Raw genomic sequence first — 24,087 nt, forward strand, 5'->3', positions numbered from 1 at the left:
TGGGTCACTAAAGAAAGGGAACAGTAAACGGAACTAATTGCGTTGACGTTGTTTGTTGTTACTTCCTTAATCAGAAGTTGCCTGAGCCGTCGCTAGACATTCTCCCCAGTGAGTCCAGAGACAAGTGTCAGGAAAACATGGCAAGAAATCTACTTGTAATTATAGGTTTTTGGCTGGCTTTCGTCCACTTTGCTTGCCGAAGCTCCACCTCGGCTATGGAGTTGAGTATTTCCGTGCCAGAAAACGTCGCTGTCGGAGAGACCATTTTCACGTTACCTTGGACCCAGGCTGAAGAAAAGGCGGAACTTCCGTGTGCCAAGATGGAGGGAGATCCGTACGACCGCTTCAACGTGACGGAGAACTGCACCGTTTGGGTCGCCAACCCCCTGGACTGGTCAGTACAGTCGGTCTACCTTCTCAACATTCGTCACAACGCAAGAATCAAGGTAGAGTTGACAGACGTTGAGGGTTATCCCCCTGTGTATAACGAGACGTGTGAGACTCCGATCAACCGTAAATATCGACCTGGACAAATGCTGTTCAGTACCACTGTGAGTGGGGCGTCAATGACCACAAACGCAGGGCTTTTCGTTTTCCAGCAAACCTACAGTGCTGTTTCTAAGAGCTGGGCCCATGAACCGTGGATGCTTAACACTGAAAACAGTGATTGTAACATCCGTATAGCTTTTCACACTACTCATCCTATAGACCTGATGAGACTATTTGACGTCTGGCGTAATGGTATATTAGATCAACAACAATGTAGTGCAGGGTCTGACCTGCCCACGATTTTAATCGACTTGATCAGTCTCAAATATGCCAGTAGCGAGTCCAAACGTGTCAGTCTAACAAAGTATGTGCCCGAAGAGGTAGTTTTTAATAGAATGAACCAATTCATCGTGTTTTCTTCCATAACCTTTCCCACAAAAGAGGCAAAAACATACCATTGCGAAATTCCACCCTTTAACTTTTCCACAATCAGCACGGGCGTTGACGGACTATATTTGGAAACTATTGAATATTTGGACATACATCTGAAGCCATTAGGCTGCCCAGATGGAAAATACGGCTTGCTCTGTGACAAACACTGTATCTGTAAGAACGGTGGCCGCTGCCACGGGTTTAACGGTGCCTGCAGGTGTCTTCCTGGGTGGATAGGTGTTGCCTGTGACATCCCTACACGTGAGGTGTCTATTGCATTGTCACCCAGTGAACCTGAACATGTCTACATGTCCGCCAATTTGACATTTCATTGCAAAGCACATCATATCAACGTCAGAACCATGTGTTTCAAATTTCCGAACGGAACAGAAAAAGTCAGTGTAGGTGTAAGAGAATTAAACATCACGGTTCCCACAGTACAATCAAAGGACGATGGCCCATACACCTGTAAGGTCGAGGACACCCAGGGTGATACGTTCAACACAACGTTTGTACTCAATATCACTAATTGCCCACCAAACCGTAAAGGTGCCCAATGTGATGAAAGGTGTGATTGTCAACATGAAGCCAGCTGTGACCGCTGGGCCGGTTGTGTTTGTTCGCCGGGATGGACGGGAACCAGGTGTCAGACAAAATGTCCCCATGGCACGTACGGTAAAGACTGTGCCAAGGACTGTATCTGCCTAAATGGTGCGAGCTGCGGCCCTAGCGACGGTAGGTGTAACTGCACGGGCGGCTGGTTCGGAAAGGACTGCAGCAGGCCGTGTCGTGACGGTCGGTACGGCTGGGGATGTCGCCAGGATTGTACATGTGAGAACAATGCAAAGTGTAACAGCAAAGATGGCAGCTGCGTGTGCGTGTCGCCATGGACGGGACGGAACTGTGACGAATACATGAACACGTATGCCTCACTGCTCGAAAGTCTGGTACCACTGGGCTCTTTAGTCTTCCTCGTTGTTATAGTGACGGCAATCCTCTACAAAACAGGGGTTCTGAATTGCTCCGTGCCCGACATAGGCGAGGAGGAAAAGATACTTTTCGAGCTGAGGAGAATGGAGCAGGATCTGGCACAGAATCTACAGCCGGGCTGGCTCGGACGTTGGGAGAAGAAGGTCCGACATCTCACTCCTGGTCCCCTGATAGGGGAAGGGATGTTTGGGAAAGTCAGAAGAGCACAACTACGCACACCTAAAGGAGAGCTCGCCGTTGCCGCCAAGACAGTTCGCCTGGAGGACTCGCAGTCCTTCCGAGACTTCTACAGAGAAGCAGCCATACTAGTAGCTGTGCACCAAGAACGATGTGACGATGTTCAGTCCAATATTGTTCACCTCGTTGGACTCATCACTAAGTCTGAGGAAAAGTATATTCTTCTGGAATATGCTCCAAAAGGTGATCTCTTAGGTTACCTGCGGCGGCCAAGGGCCGATCAGGAGGACCTACTCGGAAGTCTTCTTACATACGCAGTTCACATAGCACGAGCTCTCCAAGAGCTGGAGCGCCTGAGGATCGCTCATCGTGACGTGGCCGCTCGTAACGTCCTCATCACTGCCGATGACGTGGCAAAGTTGGCCGACTTCGGACTGGCCAGAGATGTGTACGCCACCACGCAGTATGTACGAGCCAACCGGCCAGGCCTTGACGAACTCCTGCCGCTGAAGTGGATGGCGCTGGAGTCCATCGAGACCGGCGAGTACACCTGTCAGAGTGACGTCTGGTCCTTCGGCGTGCTGCTGTGGGAGATCGCCACGCTGGGAAAAGATCCGTGCTACGATGGCAGGATTCAGCTGAGCTTTCTTCAGATGGTAGGGATTCTGAGGCAAGGCATACGGATGACGAGGCCGCCGGGATGTCCGGAGGACCTGTACCGACTGATGAGGGCGTGTTGGCGCGACGTTCCAGATACAAGACCGACTCCAGACGGGCTAGAACAGAAGCTGTCGCAACTGATACAAACACTGCTTCCTCACGAAGTCATAGAAATGGAAACTGCGGTGTAAATATTCTATAGAACCAGAAGGAAACTGTACAGCACATAAATTTCTATTGATATTTGACTTTGAATTTAAGGATTCTAGAGTTTTATTGTATTTCCGATCTGTTTGCTTAATAGGGTAAGTTTGGTGCATGTAATAAGGAATAACTTCCAAACTGCCATATAATAGTCCTTCTCTTTACACATGCATGTTGATTAAGTACAATTCCGATGAGAGCTGGAATTTTCTGAGATGTGACTGATGAGAACTCCCTCACTACAAGGTCTCAGACAGAGGTTCTTGTTGATGCTCAGTCGTACTTGAAGGTTTCCCACAGATGTTGTAAGACTTTGTTATTTGTGTCAAATTAGCTTTACTACTCAGTTGTAAACAAGCTGATTTTTAACACATTCTCCAAAAGGTGGTGGTAATCTGTGACAGTTTCATCAATGTAGTAATAAAGGACCTGTTGTAAAATTTCAAAGTGACGTTACTTATTACCTCCGTGAGGTTTTATTATCAGTGTGGCTGTCTGCATGTTTGTTTGCCTGTGTGTCTGTAGTTATTTGAATACATTTAAGTCACAGGAAGGGGTAATCACAGACTGACACGAAGGTCGAATAGAACGTCAAGACTGGGAGGATGTGAGGTGAAAATGAGGATTGCATGTGCGAGACAGCGGGATATGTACACAATCAACAAGAAATTACTTACTTTTCTGATGCACTGAGAGGAACTTGTGCGGATTGAGATTACTCCCAGAACGACAGAAGACAAAGACTGTAATGGATCGGAGTTCCCCTTCTGTCGTCCGTCTGAAGGGGAGGAACTACTTAGTACGCAATACTCTTCCTCATATGACACACACGTGATGTTATGATGCTTGTCTCAGCTTTCCGCACCAACTGCCACGTCTTTTTCCTTCCTCTTTGTGCAAGTGAAAACATAGGATAGCTGTCAATTCTTTGCTGGGTCAATTACGAAAGGGAACATTAGACGGAACTAACTGCGTTGACGTTGTTTGTTGTTACTTCCTTAATTCATCAGAAGTTGCTTGAGTCGTCGCTAGACATTCTCTCCAGTCAGTTCAGAGACAAGTGTCAGGAAAACATGGCAAGAAATCTACTTGTAATTGTAGGTGTTTGGTTGGGTTTTGTCCACTTTGCTTGTTCCACCTCGGTTACGGAGTTGAGTGTTTCCGTGCCAGAAAACGTCGCTGTCGGAGAGACCATTTTCACGTTACCTTGGACCAAGGACCTTGCTTGGACCCAGGCTGAAGAAAAGGCGGAACTTCCGTGTGCCAAGACGGAGGGAGATCCGTACGACCGCTTCAACGTGACGGAGAACTGCACCGTTTGGGTCGCCAACCCCCTGGACTGGTCAGTACAGTCGGTCTACCTTCTCAACATTCGTCCGAACGCAAGAATCAAGGTAGAGTTGACAGACGTTGAGGGTTATCCCCCTGTGTATAACGAGACGTGTGAGACTCCGATCAACCGTAAATATCGACCTGGACAAATACTGTTCAGTATCACTGTGAGTGGGGCGTCAATGACCACAAACGCAGGGCTTGTCGTTTTCAAGCGAACCTACAGTACTATTCCCGAGATCTGGATCTATGTAACTATCGAACCGTGGATGCTTCACACTGAAAACAGCGATTGCAACATCCGTATAGCTTCTTATACTGCTCATCCTGCAGATCTGTTGACATTAGATGACGCCTGGCGTAATGGTATACTAGATCAACTACAATGTAGTGCAGGGTCAGACCTGCCCAAGATTTTAATCGACTTGATCAGTCTCAAATATGATAGCGAATCAAAACTTATCAACCTTACAAAGTATGTGCCCGAAGAGGTAGTTTTCAACAGAATGAACCAATTCATCCTGTTGTCTTCCCTAACCTTTCCCACAAAAGATGCAAAAACATACCATTGCGAATTTCCACCTTTTAACTTTTCCACAATCAGAGTGGGTGAAGGATCTTCTTTGGAAACTTTTGAATATTTTGACATACAATTGAAGCCAATAGGCTGCCCTGGTGGAAAATACGGCTTGCTCTGTGACAAAAACTGTATCTGTAAGAACGGTGGCCGCTGCCACGGGTTTAACGGTGCCTGCAGGTGTCTTCCTGGGTGGAAAGGTGTTGCCTGTGACATCCCTACACGTGAGGTGTCTGTAACATTGTCACCCAGTGAACCTGAACATGTCTACATGTCCGCCAATATGACGTTTCATTGCAAAGCACATCATATCGACGTCAGAACCATGTATTTGAAATTTCCGAACGGAACAGAAAAAGTCAGTGTAGGTGTAAGAGAATTAAACATCATGGTTCCGAATATACAATCAAAGGACGCTGGCCCATACACCTGTAAGGTCGAGGACACCCAGGGTGACACGTTCAACACAACGTTTGTACTCAATATCACTAACTGCCCACCAAACCGTAAAGGTGCCCGGTGTGATGAAAGGTGTGATTGTCAACATGAAGCCAGCTGTGACCGCTGGGCCGGTTGTGTTTGTCCGCCGGGATGGACGGGAACCAGGTGTCAGACAAAATGTCCCCATGGCACGTACGGTAAAGACTGTGGCAAGGACTGTATCTGCCTAAATGATGCGAGCTGCGGCCCTAGCGACGGCAGGTGTAACTGCACGGGCGGATGGTTCGGAAAGGACTGCAGCAGGCCGTGTCCTGACGGTCGGTACGGCTGGGGATGTCGCCAGGTTTGTACATGTGAGAACAATGCAAAGTGTGACAGCAGAGATGGCAGCTGCGTGTGCGTGTCGCCATGGACGGGACGGAACTGTGACAAATACATGAACACGTATGCACCACTGCTCGAAAGTCTGGTACCACTGGGCTCTTTAGTCTTGCTCGTTGCCATAGTGATGGCAATACTCTACAAAACAGGGGTTCTGAATTGCTCCGTGCCCGACGCAGGCGAGGAGGAAAAGATACTTTTCGAGCTGAGGAGAATGGAGCAGGATCTGGCACAGAGTCTACAGCCGGGCTGGCTCGGACGCTGGGAGAAGAACATCCGCCATCTTACTCCCGGCCCTCTGATAGGGGAAGGGATGTTTGGGAAAGTCAGAAGAGCACAACTGCGCACACCTAAAGGAGAGCTCGCCGTTGCCGCCAAGACAGTTCGCCTGGAGGACTCGCAGTCCTTCCGAGACTTCTACAGAGAAGCAGCCATACTAGTAGCTGTGCACCAAGAACGATGTGACGATGTTCAGTCCAATATTGTTCGCCTCGTTGGACTCATCACTAAGTCTGAGGAAAAGTATATACTTCTGGAATATGCTCCAAAAGGTGATCTCTTAGGTTACCTGCGGCGGCCAAGGGCCGATCAGGAGGACCCACTCGGAAGTCTTCTTACATACGCAGTCCACATAGCACGAGCTCTCCAAGAGCTGGAGCGCCTGAGGATCGCCCATCGTGACGTGGCCGCTCGTAACGTCCTCATCACTGCCGATGACGTGGCCAAGTTGGCCGACTTCGGACTGGCCAGAGATGTGTACGCCACCACTCAGTATGTACGAGACAACCGGCCAGGCCTTGACGAACTCCTGCCGCTGAAGTGGATGGCGCTGGAGTCCATCGAGACCGGCGAGTACACCTGTCAGAGTGACGTCTGGTCCTTCGGCGTGCTGCTGTGGGAGATCGCCACGCTGGGGCAAGATCCGTGCTACGATGGCAGGATTCAGCTGAGCTTTCTTCAGATGGTAGGGATTCTGAGGCAAGGCATACGGATGACGAAGCCGCCGGGATGTCCGGAGGACCTGTACCGACTGATGAGGGCGTGTTGGTGCGACGTTCCAGATAGAAGACCGACTCCAGACGGGCTAGAACAGTATCTGTCGCAACTGATACTTACACTGCTTCGTCAAGAAGTCATAGAAATGGAAACTACGGTGTAACTATTCTATAGATCCAGAAGGAAATCATGGCGAGAATAACATTCTTAGTATTTCCTTATTGGTTATACTATATATAAAGTACATATCTCTATCCAAGAAGTTTTAAAGGCAGCGTTTGTTTAAGGACTATATTCTAACTAATGTACAAGCTTTTTCTTGATATTCACGTTCTGAGGTATGTGAGATACATAATGTCTAGCTTTTATCAAATATGCGGAAACGTACACTATGTAACATTTTAAGGCATTTTAAGACATTTTTGTACAGTCGTCTTTATTAAGAAAGATGTTGAACAAGACACAACTATGTGTCCAAATCACAGTTTTGCACCATATACATGTATCATAAACTTCTAAATACAGCATTGTCGTCTGAACATCGCAGAAAAGACTAAGGAAATGGGACACACTTTAAGCTGGCTATTACGAACACAAAACTTTAACAATCCTATTCAATTCTCAGATTTATCATACGACACTCACATGGGCACCTGTCGAATTTAAGGTCACGTAAGGACGGGGCTCAGTCGCAAATATAGATGTAAATAGCTCTACGTACTAGTATACGATAACTAAATGCTACTATTATATAAGCAAAAGTACAGAGATATAATGTTCTGCTTAAAAAACCGACTCTGTATCCATGGAACACTGTATATACAAATGAACACGAGATAAATATGGCATAAGTGGAAACATACTCGAAACAGTATGTACACACTTGCCTACACATCGTAATGCCTCAATAAGGACTTTTATTTGAAAAGCTATCGAGATATTTTCACTTCCTGTGAAATCTGTCCTAAAATGGGGTTCCTAAAGTGGCCACTCTTTCCGGGTTTTCCTTTGATATTCAGTACTGCTACGTGACATATTCCCAACAAATTAGATTCATTTCTACAATCATGAAGAATGAGAAACTTCATAACAATGCAAAAAAGCTTGTAGAAATATAGTACTGGTTATTAAATAGCTCCTGAACGAAAACTATGGGTACTATGTGCATATACACAAGTAAACGGTACTGCAGGACGTTACTTGAAGTAGAACGGTCTAATTTTCATCTCGGTGGCCTTGAGGGAGTAGTCGTCTCCCTTCCACGTCTTCCAGATGATGCCATCCTTGGTGTTGTCTCCGTAGCGCCCGTTCAGGTTGGACACTCGACACCTGTTGTACCACCACGCACCTGCCGCGGGAGGAGTCATTCATTCAGTTAAAGAACCCAACACACTTGTCGATAAAACGTAGGGGTGGTCCTTTGCGCTTGGCTGAAAATGTGGATTGCACCTCTAGTTATCGAAGGTTTTATTCCAGATGCAGGGACGCTAGTCGCAATTCCACTGCACATTCATTTAAACAGACTGAAAAACATACAAAATCTAAGAGACGTTTTTTTACCATAGTTCACTACGGCGCACTGTTCCGAACTGTTGTCGTTGTCCTCATCTCTAGTGGACCATTCCATCCCCTGGTGGTATATAAGAGAGTCCCCTGAAAGTAACACAAAAAACCATTAGTCTTGATTAGCTAGTACCTCGTCTCACCTGTATTTGACGCGAATCTACGGCCTCCTTGAGAATGAATGACCCATTACTTCTCACACGTGACTTGGCGGACACGTGACTCCAAATGGGTCAAAGGTGGCCCGAAGTCTATATCGCCCACCGCCTCGGCTAAATGGCAGTTGGATCATAATCTTATCCATCAAGGCGAGTCAGATCTTATAACACTCATAAGTGTCACCACACATACCAGACAATCACAAAGCGTGACAGGTTTAATGTGAAAGTTCGTGCATGTTTGCCCTTCTGTTAAATCCATACATGTCAGTGGCAGGTTACGAGGGATTACGTTTGGAAAGTAACCAGCCCTCCAAGTATCGGTCGTTAAGAAACGTCTGAAACAGATGTGAACGAGCCTGCTTCCAACAGAGCCGGGTGGTGAGCTGTTCACCACAGACCACCCTAAAACTGTGCATGTGTGCTGCAGACTTCGGCTGGAATCAGCAGACATACATGTACTCTGCCACCAGGTTTTCCTGGTTAGCACTAACATACTCTCCAACTCGTTATCAGCTAACAAAGACGGGGAGAGCAGAAAGAGAATAAACGAGCGTGAAATGGGGAAGATGGCAGGGGTCCTCTTCATCAGACAACTATTCTTGCCAACTTTAGGCTCGACAACAAGTTTCCAAACGTTGGAACATTCCATGTTTGCCATTTTGCACTTAATGAATGCATGTGTGTCTATGTTTATCCGTGCCTATGAGTGTGATGGCTTCTATACTGATAAATGATAAAAGCTCTGGGGTGAAGGTATGCGTGACATCTCCAGGAGGGTTCGTCTACTAAGTGGTCTGTCTACTTGTCCTAATTGAGGCGCCACAGGTACGACATTGGAAGTCCATCATCGTCGAAAGATCACTGAGAATTCATTACAAGACCTAAAGAGTCATTCAGGGCTCGCTAAAAGACCGCTGAGTATGTGAAAGATCTCTCCCCGGCCTGGCCTGTGTTGACTCCCGCACCACCGTACCTGCAGTGCCGCTGTAGTCGCCGAGTTCCTCCAGCCGGAAGTTGTCGGCGATGTTGCCGATGCGGAACTTCTCGTACTTGGCGTAGGTTTTCTCCCCCTCGAAATCCTCCAGGTCGATCCGGAGCTCGTTATCCTGGGAGTTGGTCAGTTTGTAGATGATGTCATTACCTGGAAAATAAGACATGCTCCAATCAATCAATGAAATGACCAATCGATAAACTTTTTTTCAAGCCAATAATACACAGCAGGACGTCACAAAATTCGACCATTGATGGCGTCTAGAAATTTAAAAAAAACATGAAATTGACATATCCAAACATATGATCAAGAAAATTACTAACCTAGCCAGAACTCCTTTTCCAGTTTGCCAAACCCTCTCTTGTAGGCTTTCCAGTTCCGATAGAAACGTTGTTTTCCGTCAGTCCTGCGCTGAATGACCTGTAGTGTACAATCATGCCATGTTGAAAGTCTTGCCGAGGGAATGTAAGGCAAAAATAATTCTACTCTATAATGCTTTTTAAGGATCAACAAAGTTGTAAAACACTTTTGTCGCTTGTTAGTTAGTTTTCTGCCCGTGAACAGTACCGCTTTGTGACGAACATGTTGTGCATGCGCATCAGTAGTGACGGCCTGTGACAAAATCCATCTACACAAAACAACAAACATGTCAGAGATAAACATTTCACACAGACGTCCCTCCTCAACATCCGGGGACGTCAGCCGAACACGTCCGATTGGAGAGAAATAAATGATGCAGCCTGCCAATGATGGATGGTCATGATCATCGATCAAGTGACCCCGCAGTGACTCTGTCTAAACAGGGGTCAATCACCGGCCAGTTTAAATATAGAAAGTTATTTCCTATTCTCCATGGCCCCATATAGAGAGTATTTCACCTTGATCTTGTCCGACATACCATGATGTCTTTATTTGCACTGATAATATGGCTATATGGAGGCTGAATGGCGAATGTGACGTCTCGTACACGTACAAGCACCCTATTGCTGTAATCTCCAAGCAGAAAATCGGTCGAGCTTGTTTTGTAGTTCTTTCTCTGCTTCTTCACCTCTCTCTCTCCCTCTCTCTCTTCCTCCTCTCTCTCTCTTTCTCTACTTACGCATTCAAAAGTTGAAGGTGCACTACAAGAAAGACGTATCAAATGTTGCAATGACATGCGGAATACACCGAGACTGACCCGCATCCCTACATCTGCTTGGTGATAACTATTGCTACACCATAATGTCCTAGCTATGTTTCTGTACGTACGATCCAGCCGCCTCCCTCCGTGTCCATGTCGCAGTACGCCCTGAAGGACTTGTCTGCGTGGTATAACGTGTAGACGCCGCTGGGAGCCTGCCCGTTCCCATGTCTCAGTACCTGGGCACAGTCACGCGGGAAGAAGCCTGGTGGGAACAATAAAAAAGAATACCGTGTAACTAGAAAGTCAACAATTGTTAGAAATACTGCTACAGATCTAGTGGGATCCAAATCTATTCATTTGTTCCATAGTCCAGGACCTATCGACATACAATTCATATCAATCCATCTATAGCTTCTGCAGGTTCGATTATAGGGCCCCTGGTGGGTTTCAATAGTACTGCAGCAGAACTTTCAGTTTTCATATGTTGTATATCAGAACTAAACGTCGAGCAAACTGTTCATCAGGTCTAGACGACATGTTTAATTCCTGTCACGCCTCTTAAATAAGTTACCGAAGGGCTTCAAGCCTTCAACCGTCTGGTGGACGTGGAAGAAAACCAAGAAAAGATACTGAAGACTAACACGGCGCCAAGACTGAACTTTTGGCCGGATGTCGACTGTCGACAGTTTTCGTTTTTGTCCTTGGAAACATTATTACTTTTTCCAATATTTCCGGACAGCTGCGGCATTTGAGGTGTAGTCAACTGGTAGTGGGTGCGTTTAACTCCATACTCTTTCTCATCAACTGAGCTGAGTGATAAGCAGAGAAAGTAGAACTGCCATTTTCACGTCAATAGTGACCGACCTGGCCTGGGTTTAACCCCTACACCATGTACATGTCTCCCTGGGCCACTACAGAACTGCCGCCGCTGGTCCCTCAACAAGCAGTGAATTGTCTGTTGTGATTTACGAAGTGTTTGTTTTCAATTTTTCTCTTAAGTAGCCTGATTAAATCGAGCTTCTACTGACCCTCCTACTAATCGACCGCCTGGTAGGGGGTCGCACAGCGCCCTGGACAGAGAGAGAGCTTGCGTTACACAGAAATTATTTATGTCGATGGAGGTTAGACATCCAGGTAATAAGATACACAAGGAAACTGGGTAGATTTTCAAAATCTTCTCAATTGCTTGAGTAGCTGTTTTCTTGTGTAGTATTCATTTTAATTTCCACATGGCTGCAGCCTGTGTAATATTAGTTCACAATCGTCAGATGGTGGAATTAAGTTAATATGTACTGCATTGTTTCAGCGCCTTGTTACGGTTAGTTATGTGTTACAGCAGTTGTCTTCTCAGATCGATGTTGTTTACTCCGCCTTCTCACACTGACTTCAGACTGTACGCGGTGCTCGATGACTGACAGGGGGTCTCTAACATTGACCCTGCTCTGCCGACGTCACGGTTCACCCAGGCTACCGTAAACCACGGGGGGAATCTATGAGATATAAAACAGTGATGACTACAGACCGGCCGTGCTGAGTTACAAATGGGACTATTGTAATATTATGAGAAGTTCTTTCATCAGTCTGTCCGGCTGAATTTACGACAGTCTGGTGACATGTCGGCTACATATAACAAGGTTTCTATATAGCGTTCACATGTACAGCAAGATCTGGGTGGCAGTTTTGAAATTGTATACGATACTCTACAAGTTGTTTATTACCGTGTACTGAGGTGTGTTTGTTGGCTTGTGTGTACGTATTTGTTTGAAAGCAGTCACGGGAAGTAAGGAGGAAATTGTGTAACCGCAGACTGACAGGAAGGTCAAACTGGAGGTCAAAATGGTCTCCTCGCAGGCTGGAAGGCTGACAAACAGCACAGTATGCACAGCATCAGCAAGAAACCCACAATGACGAATAAAACAAGAAATTCACAAGAGCGATAAATAAGCGAGGACTGAAATCGACGATTTCTTGTTCAATATGAAGGGTTATTCAATGGAATCAAAATTAAAGTGGGGTACCAGTCAGCAGACCAAGGTAACGTGCTTGTAACTGTGAAACTTTAAGACCGACTAGTCCCTTGGGCAAATTATTCACCCCATTTGGCCAATTTCTCTACTATTTTTTCAGCAAGTAAAAGTAGTCCGCCAGGGACTAACCTGATATATAGGCAATTACTTTAGTGTGAGGGGTAGTTTTTCATTCTGTAGCTCCCTCGGAGGGTTTAAGGCATCCGAAGTGAGCCGGGGTCGGACCCCCTGTCCATCACCGCTTCCCGGACACGTCATAAGTCACGTTCGGACGGCCAAATATGGTGCTGCGGCCTCCAGGTTCAAGGGCAGGCGTCACGTGCACCTGTTTAACCCGTGTATTAAGTTAACAGGGACGACATGAAAACAATCAGGGAAAATTAGGCTGATTCTTCTGACATGGTCTCACCTCGAGAGTTAGGGTGACCACCCTCAGGCTTTAGTCAAATAAAGAGTGGGCGCTCAAGGGGTTTGTGTGTGTGTGCATGTCATGAAAGTAAGAGCATGTAAGTGGAGGATTTGAAAGGAGCCTGCAGTTTGAAATAATACTTCAACATTGCTTAGATGCTGATCACATTCGAATTACCCCAGGAAATAAGCACCAAAACTCATAATTCTTTACAATGAGGCGATGACGTTTATGGCTAACCTTCATTTGGGCCAAGTCACTCCAGTGTTGGAAGGAAAGTTGAGTCTTTATTTTATAGTGACTTGTACCAACACAGATGAACTTTCATGCTTCATTAACTTTGTTCGTTTCTTTGCCTATCTACCCTTTTATTCAGAACTCAATCAAATTTACCAAGGTTGAACCTGATACCAATCGTCGTTTGGTTTTCGAAATCAGAACCAAAAGAGCAAGCAACGATCAGAGAAAGCCGCGGTTGTTAACTCGTTCTTCTCCGTAAGTTCTCGGTTCTACTACCTTCTCTGGGAAAATAATCACATTTTGTGGCCAATGGCCTCTATATATTTTCAAACAAACAAAGAAATCCGACGGGGGCTACTCAGAGAGTCGACGTTCTCTGTCACACATGGTTCCCGTCACGAAAATGGAGAAGACAGATCATTAACCCAGGTTCACGCAATAGCTTACACTAAAGGAACACTTATATTCTTTTAATCTACTCGTTTTGGAACTATTTGCCCCTAAGCCAGTCGCTTCCTGTGAGGACAAAATGTGAGATTTAGGAAGCAAGGCATCTTATGACGCAAGAATGTAGACCGGTAGCACCTGGTCTCTGTAAATGTTGGGAAGAGCTGTCCGTGGGAGTATCGCTGTAATTCACCTTGTGGGCGGTGTATTCCCGAGATTGTGAGAGAAGGAAAGACGCGTGGGAAGTAAAAATAAAAGGAGGCGGGAACGAGAGAAGACAATGATAAATGAAAGGCTGGAGACAACAGGACAACTAGAGACAGCAGGCCAGAAAAATGCCAAGACAGAGAGACTTAGAGAGACAGACAGAAAAACAGACAGCCAGAAACAATATTTCTCTCCCTTGGGATGAAGTAAAAGAAGAAATGACACGCTTGAACTTGACAAAAGACCGCAGCCATCAGACATTAATTATACATGTGCATTGTTACCTTCGCCAAGAAGGTTATGTTTTCGTAGGCGTTCGTGTGTGTGTCTGTCTGTCTGTCTGTCTGTCTGTCTGTCTGTAAACACGATAACTTGAGAAGGCTTAAATGGATTGACTTCATATTTGGTAGGTGGGTAGGTCTTGATGAGACCTCGAAATGATTAGATTTTGGGCCCCCTGGCGGCTTCTTATGGTACTGCAGCTGAACTTCCGGTTTTGATATCTCGTGATCTGGACGTGCTAGGGTCACGAAATTTAGATGATAGGTAGGTCTTGTGCTGGGGAATAAGTGACATAGGTTTGGGCCCCCTATCGGCTTGCTCAGGAACTGCAGGGCCATTTCTTTGAAAATATTCATAAGAGGATAACTCAAGAACCGGTGGACGGATCATCATGATTTTTGTTATGTAAGTAGCTTAAGTGATGCTTGACATAATTATGCGACAATTATGCAAATCTGGACGTAATTTGCATAATTAATGAGGAAATTCGGTAAATCAGCTGCATTACATTATAGGACTATTCAAGCTTGAGACATATGTAATTGACAACGAGAAAAACACAGGCAGATATTAATTATGTAAATTAACACTTAATTTGCATAATTAATGAGAAAATGTTATAATTCCATAATGGTAACTGCCTGGAATTTCATACTTAGGGTATTTGCAAGTTAAGTGAATGTGTACATCATTAAACATAATTTATTCAAATAAGGACCTCATTTGCATAATTTATGAGGTAATGATAGAATGGCTTTCTTTTTTAAGATAAGGCTGTCTTTTATGGATAATATGATAAACTCATATAATTCATGCAAATGAGGATCCTATTTGCATAATCAGGAGGAATAATCTTTACTTTTTCATAAAGATTAACATCATTTGGCGAAGGTATGAGATCGTGGGACTCTAGTTGAAGTCTGTACCACGCGTTGGCGATGTTGTAGTCGACTTTTAACCTAAAGGCTGTTCTGGTATGTGAAATCTATTAATTATCCGAATGCTTCTCTCATGTTATAACCGACAGGAATTTTCTGACAGTTGCAATCTATCTTACACAGAACCAGGTTCCTTTTCAACTTTCCCACCCCCTCCCTTTGGCAAAAACAGGACAGCTTGGATCATGCGAAGGATCCCCTATGGAATCTTTCAACTCAAAGTTCCTTGATATCAAAGCTAGCAGTCAGGCTAGCAGTGACGTTTCCCAACTTGGAAGAACCGGAGAAGCTGATCCCAATTTACAAGTGCGAGCACACCTCCCAGTTTGGGCATTGCGGCCTTAAAATCTTAAATGTCACGTGCGCTCTGAATACCAAGGCGACTACACCAGACACCTCTGGGTGCTGAGAGAAAAGAAGGAATTGGCCATGTGGGTATTCCCGTTTCCAACCCTCAGGCGCTCGGGTAACTCTTCTGACGAGTATTCTCACCCTATTCGGTCAACTCCTACTACCAGTATGGTTTTGCCGACCAAAGCAAAACTAGGCCACGCGACTGGCAAAGGTCTGGACCAAATCAATTGATACGATCTGGCTACCCTACTGGTTCAAAGGGTCAGGAGAAAGTGTCCCTGCGACCGATTTGGAATAACCGCAGGTAGTTGGGCTGGGTCAGGCCCGGGTCGAGCCACTTGTAAGGATTAGTTCGAGATAAGGACAACAGGAGATAACTGGGAACGTCCCGACAAGGATCGAGCCTGCTGGACGGCAGATTTCCCATGGCCAACACAGACCAGCTTCTCGGCTCCAGGGCTAACATATGTCCCCATGGAACTACTGGAAGACGAACATCAGCGAAAGGATTTCCTCCATGTCGTAGCGAAGTCGTACATCTGTTTATATTTGTGCCTGAGAATTAAAGCAGTCCGAAAATAGTAAGGTAGCCTGCACTCGATTGCAATATGTTTTCCTCGGAAAGTCACGTCTGCGACCGTGTTTTATTGTGTCCAGTGGTCGAGGCCCGTGCCAGGCGTTGGAGCCTTCAATGATGGCCCATTTCCCTGTTGACCGTGCCAATAATCTTTCATATTCAATTGGACCAGTTATTTCCATGTCTGACAAAGCCTAAAGACGTCCTCAAAGAAAACAGTAGAAATGAAAATTCGAAGAAGCGAACATCTGACAATGGCAAAAGTCAATTTGAAATCAATATGATGACTATATACTACTACCCGCCCATCCTATGCATAATGCATGACTGATTTTCCACAGTGTTGTGCTTTACGATATGACCCGTTAAATTGACCAGTTGTGGGGTCTGCCCTCTCCAAGTGCCAAGTTAAGTACAATAACAGACCAACAGGCCTCCGGTTCTAAATTTCCTCATGTACCCACCAGGCTTGTTTTACTGGTACTCGTATTTTGTGACTTTTTCTTCGTTTCTCAGTCCCCCCACCCCTCTCTCGCTCTCTCTCTCTCTCTCCGAATAGCAGTCTTTTTTTTTTTAGTTCCAGCTCTCACAATGAGTGAGGAAGGGAAGATATGAAGAGATGAGGAGATGAGGCGTACTACTTGAAAGACGTACTCAGTTTAAATGTTGTAAAAACCTCTACGCCAAAACATCTCCTTCAAGATCTACACCAGCACTACTTTGGACACGTACACTCGGACTGGTTCGGACGTGATCTCGGCGGTATGTCTGGCTGGAAACGTCTCAGGATCCAGAGGAAACACCAGGAAAACACATCATTCATCCATCTACGCCCCCTAAACAGTTATTACGGCTCCTTTGTCCTCCCCGGAGCCGGGCTAAGTAACCGGTATTTCCTCCCGTATCCCCGGGTATACCGCCCGCCCTTGACACCGGCTCGCCGTGAATTGCTACATGTCCTCCCACGTGAACTTGGCCGTGTTGCTAATCCTGATACAAGTGTTCCAAGATGGGTGAGCTGTGCAAATGTGTACTTGGCAAGGCTGCAGGAGATTATCTAAGTGGACGCCGTCATTTAGAAAGAAGATAGCCAAGATTTGAACATTTAGAGATAGCGAAATGTGCAACAAAATTTGAACAAATGTAGAATTGACATCACTTATCTTGTCGCTCTACGCGACTTCAAGTTCGATGTTTTGAGTAGCCCATCAATGATGAATGAATGAACGAGCATTGCTTATATTGTTTTTCTCGAAATTAGGTCAGTATTACTGTACTGCACCATAGAATATAATCCATGAAATTAAGATTGCACGACCTGAGATTACCAGACGCCTGTAGACGGGTGAACCATGAACCCGGTTCTGAGTGGGCCAATCGGAAATTAAAAGCCCGGTCCCCCGGGTCCCGAGAGCGGACCGAACTTCCACCCCTGCCGGGAAACTAATCTACCAGCCTCCGCCTGGCGATAACGACCTCCCGCGTATGACGTGACAGGTGTTTACACAATAACGACCGGTGTGTATGCCAAACACTGCACAAGAGCCTATTAAATGTGTGTACGCTTTGGGTCACGGATGTCTGTCATAGCGCGAGGACGGAAAAGTAGTTGACGACATCTTGTAGGGAAAACACTCACCGGAACAAGGTCGTATTGGCACGGCCAGATGTAACAACAAATCTCTGTCAACTCATTTCTGCTGAACAAACGATAAAGACAGCTCTGTGTCAACCAATTTTTGCTATCCAAACGTTTGCCTTACAAACACCAGGCGATGTGAACAAGCACGCGGAATGATACAGATATTTGGCGACCAATAGCGGAGTTAATGTTTGCTGGCTATAAAATTTTATTACAGGGATCTAGAGGCTGGCCTGTCCTCGTCGTACATGAGGCATGATGCCGCCAGCCTGAAGTGAAGCGGGACACGGACACTCCTGAATAAACCACGCGTGTTTGTGGTCTTGTTTGTTAGAAGTTGGCAGTAGTACAACGGAAGACGATGCAGTACATAGCATAGGGCAATTGTTTGTCTGGCATATTTGTACGGTGTTGATGACTGACAAATAGTCAGAGAGTTTTCCCAGTCTGAAACAATAAAGTACTTACTATAAGTCTGTGCTCTTGGTTATCTATATTAAATTGACAGTAATAGAAAAAGTTGATATTCACCGCAAAAGACAGTTGTTTGTCTGGCAAATTTGCACGGCGTTTGACGATTCACAAATAGCTACATCGTTTTTCCAGTCCCAATATGACTACCAGTTACAGAGGATGTAGCCTGGATGCCAGACCCAAAGCACACTGGACACAAAAAAAAAGCCAGGCTCACTGAGATATTTGTGTCCAGTGTGCTATGGGTCTGGAACCCAGGCTACAGAGGATGAAACCAAGTACGTCTGTTCAATCAACTCGAGTGGACAGTAATAAAAAGAAAGATGATATTCACTGCATATGGCGGTTGTTTGTCCAGCATATTTGCGTGGTGTTGCTGGCCCTTAAGCAACCGATGTGTTTTGACCCGTCCCTGTCACCCTTAAGACAACCCGCGAAGTTTGCAAAACTCAAGATAGAAAGTCTGGCGTGGTCTGGGAAGTCGTTTCCTGACCATTAGCAAACTAAACGTGACGGAAACTGGCCATTGGGGTGTCAGATTACGTGCTCCCCTCACTTCTCCCCCCAACCGTGGACCGAAATAGAAATTTTCTTCTGGATAAGGAAAGACATAAATAACAACATGGTAACGTCGGGCCCAATGTTAGCCCCCTACCTTCAGGTGTCGGGCTGGGTTCTGGAGACGGTGAGGATGAACATTTGTCGGTTCCCAACTCTCCCGGCCCGTCCTTCAGACCGCCGCAGCAGGTCGCGTCCTTCCGAGCCTTGCGGATGTCCTGCCGAAGGCCGCGCGCCGACCTGGTCATGGCGTCCACGGACTCCAACAGCGCCTTGAGGGCGTCGTTCACTCCGGCGTTATCCTCGCACGGTTTGCCGTGGAAGTTGTAAATATGGTTGAACACCACGGATCCGGATCCGTCCGAGGATTCGTACACGTCCGTCCTGTTCTGTAGACCCGGTTTGTTGACGTTGCTGCAGAGAGACCGCGTCACGGTGATAGGGTCCTCCGGCACGGGGAACGGCTGAGGCGCCCTGGCCTGCCGTACTGTATCCTCCGTGAGCGTCAGTCCGACCTGCAACAAAACTAACACGGCGAGAAACACGTCCATCCCGACCTGCCGCCTTATCGCCGCCATGTTACCCGTCATTGCGTGTGTTGATGAGACGATGAAGGGTCCGACTTTCCCTCCTCTCAGACTCTAGCGCGCGCCGATGACTACTCCACAGGCCGCGTCTCCAGCGCCGCTATGTGTACTGGGAACTCGATCCGCCCGGTGCTGATGTGATGTGGTCTGGGCTAGGCTGGCCTCGACCCCCGCGACGCGATTAACTGCTCCAGCCACGCGCCGATGTTGTGCTTTACAGTCTTTACAGAAAATCACGCCGAATTCGAAGAGGCAACACTGATTCAATACTGGTCGGTAACTGATTTGAAGGAGGTAGCCAATAGGTTAGAAATAATTCAATTTGAGCAACGTTGGCGTCCTACAGCGCTTTATTCACTCTTAAATATCGTGGTTTGGACCAAGGGACTGTACAAAGTTTGTCGGGGGAGAATGGCTTGCAGATGGTAAGGGAGACGATCGTAATCTTAACACTTCCTGACATTTGGGACTGTCGAGAAAAGAGGACGCCCAGAACAGGTTACGATTTCCCATCACCACATTTACTTTGATTACACGCGTATTCGTAAAAAAAACACGATATAAAGCATACCCCATGGAGCCTGCTAACTAGGCTAACTAGAAGCGCTCCATGATCCACTACACGCGTTCTCAGGTTGCCTTTACGAGTCTTGTAGCGGGGGAGTCCAGACCAGGGACGCCTGGGGTGCACACGCCGGGTTTCATCACCTGGACCACTATAAAAACGGGTTCAAAGATAGAAAATCGACTGTACATATAAAGATGAAAAGAAAGCAAAGTGCACGCTCTTGAAGTTTGGGGAGTAGGCCATAGAATATAGCTATTTATATGTAAAGCAGAACTCGTAGCAGGTTAGCCTCAATGTGTGCCGGTTGTCGTCTCGTTCCTGAGAGTTGTTACGTTGACATTTACAGGCCGGTGTTTCCATAAAAAGATTTCATTTGCCACCAACCACCCCCATGATGTTTCCTTTATATAATGTGTTTCAAATTTGTGTTCTGTTGTTTTGTGTTAGACCGACATCAATACGTGTATTTTGTGGCCCTGACCACCCTCTCATCATGGTCATCACTGGGAGATTTGGTGACAAGGCGATGAGAGACTCATTTGTAGACTCCCTCATTTCGGCTCTGAGGAATAGTTGTAGTCGGTTAATCATTAGGCGATTAGAGAAGTTTAGCCAAACCATGCAGCCAATTTCAACACTCGATTTGCTTCGGCCCCAAGGAATCTGGCGCGGAAAAGCGTGACAAGCCAAACATTCGCAGTTTCCTCGTTACGCTATACATTGCGAAGCAGTGCAACTAGGCAATCAGAGATGGCAGACTTCAAACTGAAGTAATATGTGTTGTAATGAAACAATTTTACAATGCACGATATTGTCCCTGTTGATGATGTCAAACAGTAAAGGCACATGGAAATCGTTACATAATCATGACGACTGTACTTCAGTCCAAGGCTCTGCGCTCTGAGCAGAGCCTTGGACGCCTCTACTACAGGAACGAATATTATCAAACAAACCCTGACTTCAAGGCCACACCTGTTGCCGTGATAACGTAACCTCTCATCGCCGACGCTTTATCAGCGGTCACATTTAGTCAGGTTACGGTACGACACGGTGCAATACTGGAGTTATTGTACAGTTATAGGGCATATGATATATGATGGCTGGTCTCAGGGCCAAGGGCTGACCTGGGAGGACACGGATGGGCGCGTCAAGTCTTGATATCGCCTGGCATCGGACCAGGAAAGGTCTGTCAACTTGCCGCTGAAATTATAGACGTGCCCCTCCTCCCTAACTGTGCCAAAATTGGACCTCTGGTCTTCTCTGGCCGGATAGCTCCTCGGGCCAATTACGTACCCTATTAGGGCCAATTTCTCCTGTATCCTAGGATGAGTCTGACCTACCTGCCTCGGACAGGAACTGGCCCCTCCGTTGATGGCGCGCTGTTTTGAGTTTATCCCAAATGTACCCATGTTCGTTGAGTGCGAAGTCGTCTTCTTCCTCTTCCGTTAAGTTCTGCCTCAAGAGGCCAGTGTGTTCACCAACATCGACCCAATTAAGGACATTATCTTGTATAATGTCCTTGATCCAATGGACAGTCGACTGTATCTGAATGCACCACTTGTTCAGAAGTTGCTGAATTTCCTGATTTCTGTCATGATTTCTGTCACGCTCAGTTTAGCCGTACAAAGCTGTCAGAAACTTTTCCGCTACGGTTCACATAAAACCCGCCTGGTCTACCTGCTTCATGTCTCCATCACCCTGCTATCCCGCAACTCTGGGTTCTATTCGAGCTTCTGGTGGTTAACAAGGACGGTAGTTTATGTCTTGCCGACGTTCGAAAATAATCCATTTGCCTACACGCATCTAATGCCAAATTTAGATTGGGACCTACAGTCACTGTAGGTCCGACGTACGTATGTCTTGGATTGGGCTACTCTCGTACATATACATAATACGTGTCGAGCTAGGGCGGAGATGTGCTTTACATTTATATCTATAGCTTTATTTTGGTAATGAGAGTGTCAGAGCTCATTATTGACGACGTAAAACGACACCGGAGAGACACCCGCCCATCTTTCTGACACCTGTACAGGAGCACTGTTCACAGTCGAGTGTGCAAGTGATGCTGATGGCCGTGCTGTGAAGATTGGCACGGAATGTGTGCTGGCATTTGGACAGATTCACACTCAAGGCAAGGAAATCTTGGATGTGATCCTTGGATTCTGTATGTCTTACTTATGTCAACAACACGATACAGGGCTACTCGGCATGGCTGGTGTCGGGACTACATTTGATCTTGGGTCTCTCCAGGATTGTGTTGAAAGCTGGATGACGGCCAAGGGTAGCTGTAGATGTAGATCCATTAATGTACCAGACATGTTCTCGCCTCCTCCCGACCCCTCCCACACTGTACCCACTGTACATACCTGTCTGAAAACAGGTACCAATCAGAAGTGACGATCTTTTCCTTCTTGAAGAGTATCTGTAGATATGTGCAAAAATTAAAACTTACAGCTGATAAGACAGCACCATATCCTGACTCTTTGCCAAGTGCCATTGTCAAAATTTTCTTTAATCGCATATATCAAAGCCCTCGGCAAAGCGTATATCCTCAAGCAGATGTATGCTTCGGTACACTTACTGAAACTTTTTGTACGTCTTACAGACAGACAGATGGTATGTTTTTCCTCAATAGGCTCCCCATACAACTAGTACGACACTTTAATGTATGATTTATTTTTACTAATCAGGTCTAGTTTATTTCCCTGCAATTTATCATCTATGTGCCGTGTATAACAGAGTAACGCGCGCCCCTGACTGTCACACGACCTCGGTCCATTCCCGGGCGTTGTGCGGAATGCCGGTTTGCCCTGTCTCCATGGAGATGTCGGGAAATGTAGACTGAAATAACAAGTTCACGGCCCGATCTCTGCCCTGACACACTCCCTATATCCCCCGGTAACATTAACACATTGCCGTACATATGGGGATTACTATGTGCTATTTTCAGTGCGTCTTTAGAGAGGAATGAACGGAAAGACATGCACGTCTACCTCACCTCCGAGCAGATGTTGGAATGGAACGTAACGTTTTCTGGCTAGTAAGAAAAACTGGGTGGCAAGCCAAAAGAAGCTTGGATATTACACACAGATACAAAGTACCCATATATCTCACATGTAACTCAAAGAAACCACTGAGATATTTTTGAAGCTTGACTTCATATCTTCATACAGATACAAGTACAATACAATAAGTATACAGTTGCAGCTAGTTGTCATTAAATTTTAAGTAGCAGACAAGGAATGTGAGTAGTTTTGCAACATTTACAATAATTACAAAGTATGTGGCTTCACAAGTCTCCAAGGAGATGTAGGATCTGACTCGATATTTTACGCAGGTTTTTCAGGCTACAATAGTTAGATAAAAAGAAAAGAAAGCAGACTACCAGAAAAGGATAAAACGCCTCAAAAACTTATGTAAGACACTGAGCTGGACCCTACATCTGCTTGGCTTAGCTTCACAACACTGTGCAAGGCACTGGTAGTATAAAACACAGGCTCAATGTTCCATGTATGAAACATGGATATCACAATAGATAAATAATCTTCAAATACAACTCATATCATATGTACAGATATTTTCAGCACCCAAAACAAGCAAAGTAATGCCACTCAATACAAAATGACATAATACTGAACCAAATTTTCCTCTTTGTCACAAAAACATTCAGATCAACAGTGTACATACAAAGGTACAAAAACATTTTGGCTAAGGCAACCCCAAGTTCATTTTTATATTCCCACAGGTTTAATCAGTGGGTGCTGAGTTTCAGCATAAGGCAAAGTGGTGTTGGTAACAGTGTACATGTTAAGTTGTTATGTTGTAACAGTTGATTCAAACTTGCCATTCATTGTCATTAATACTTTAATACATTAAAATATTTTTCTAGATATGTGGAAAGAGGAAGTGAAGATACAAAAATATCCCCTCATGTTTTGATTCTGTTCTATTGATATGGTTGGGATACTGGCTCATTGGTGATTTCTAAGTGATATGAAAAGACCATAAAATCTACATGTACACCAAAGGTTTCAGCACCCAGGAATGCTTTCATGCAGTATTATTGCTGGTCCAATATTTTGGTGAGGACTCCAAAGTACTAGTAAGATGACCTTGATATACATTGTATAAGCAGTTTTTAGCAGTGCAGTGGTCTGCATATCACTCAGCACTGTCACTCTTGTATCAACAAGTTCTTACATGTGAGGCATGCCAATGGTTGGGGACTGCACACAATCAGAGATAATGTAGCATTCCTCC

At 45.7% G+C, this 24,087-nt stretch overlaps 2 protein-coding genes across 2 annotated transcripts; one reads left to right on the forward strand and one right to left on the reverse strand.

Moving 5' to 3' along the window:
* The first annotated feature begins 88 nt into the window (after window positions 1-88).
* LOC109469177 lies at window positions 89-6,842 on the forward strand. The gene is made up of 2 exons (XM_019767599.1): window positions 89-2,933; window positions 3,963-6,842. Exons 1-2 carry the CDS (start codon window positions 138-140, stop codon window positions 6,840-6,842), a joined length of 5,676 nt encoding a protein of 1,891 aa, XP_019623158.1. The 5' UTR covers window positions 89-137.
* Window positions 6,843-6,977: 135 nt separating this feature from the next.
* LOC109470870 (ficolin-2-like) lies at window positions 6,978-19,510 on the reverse strand. The gene is made up of 6 exons (XM_019769955.1): window positions 18,770-19,510; window positions 10,643-10,779; window positions 9,718-9,814; window positions 9,377-9,544; window positions 8,240-8,332; window positions 6,978-8,027 (listed from the first exon to the last, which is right to left on the reverse strand). The coding sequence occupies exons 1-6, from the start codon at window positions 19,260-19,262 to the stop codon at window positions 7,876-7,878; spliced, it is 1,140 nt and encodes a 379-aa protein (XP_019625514.1). The 5' UTR covers window positions 19,263-19,510; the 3' UTR covers window positions 6,978-7,875.
* Between the last annotated feature and the right edge of the window lie 4,577 nt (window positions 19,511-24,087).

The sequence above is a fragment of the Branchiostoma belcheri genome, unplaced genomic scaffold, assembly GCF_001625305.1.
Source record: "Branchiostoma belcheri isolate BF01 breed outbred unplaced genomic scaffold, Haploidv18h27 scaffold10, whole genome shotgun sequence".
NCBI lineage: Eukaryota > Metazoa > Chordata > Leptocardii > Amphioxiformes > Branchiostomatidae > Branchiostoma > Branchiostoma belcheri.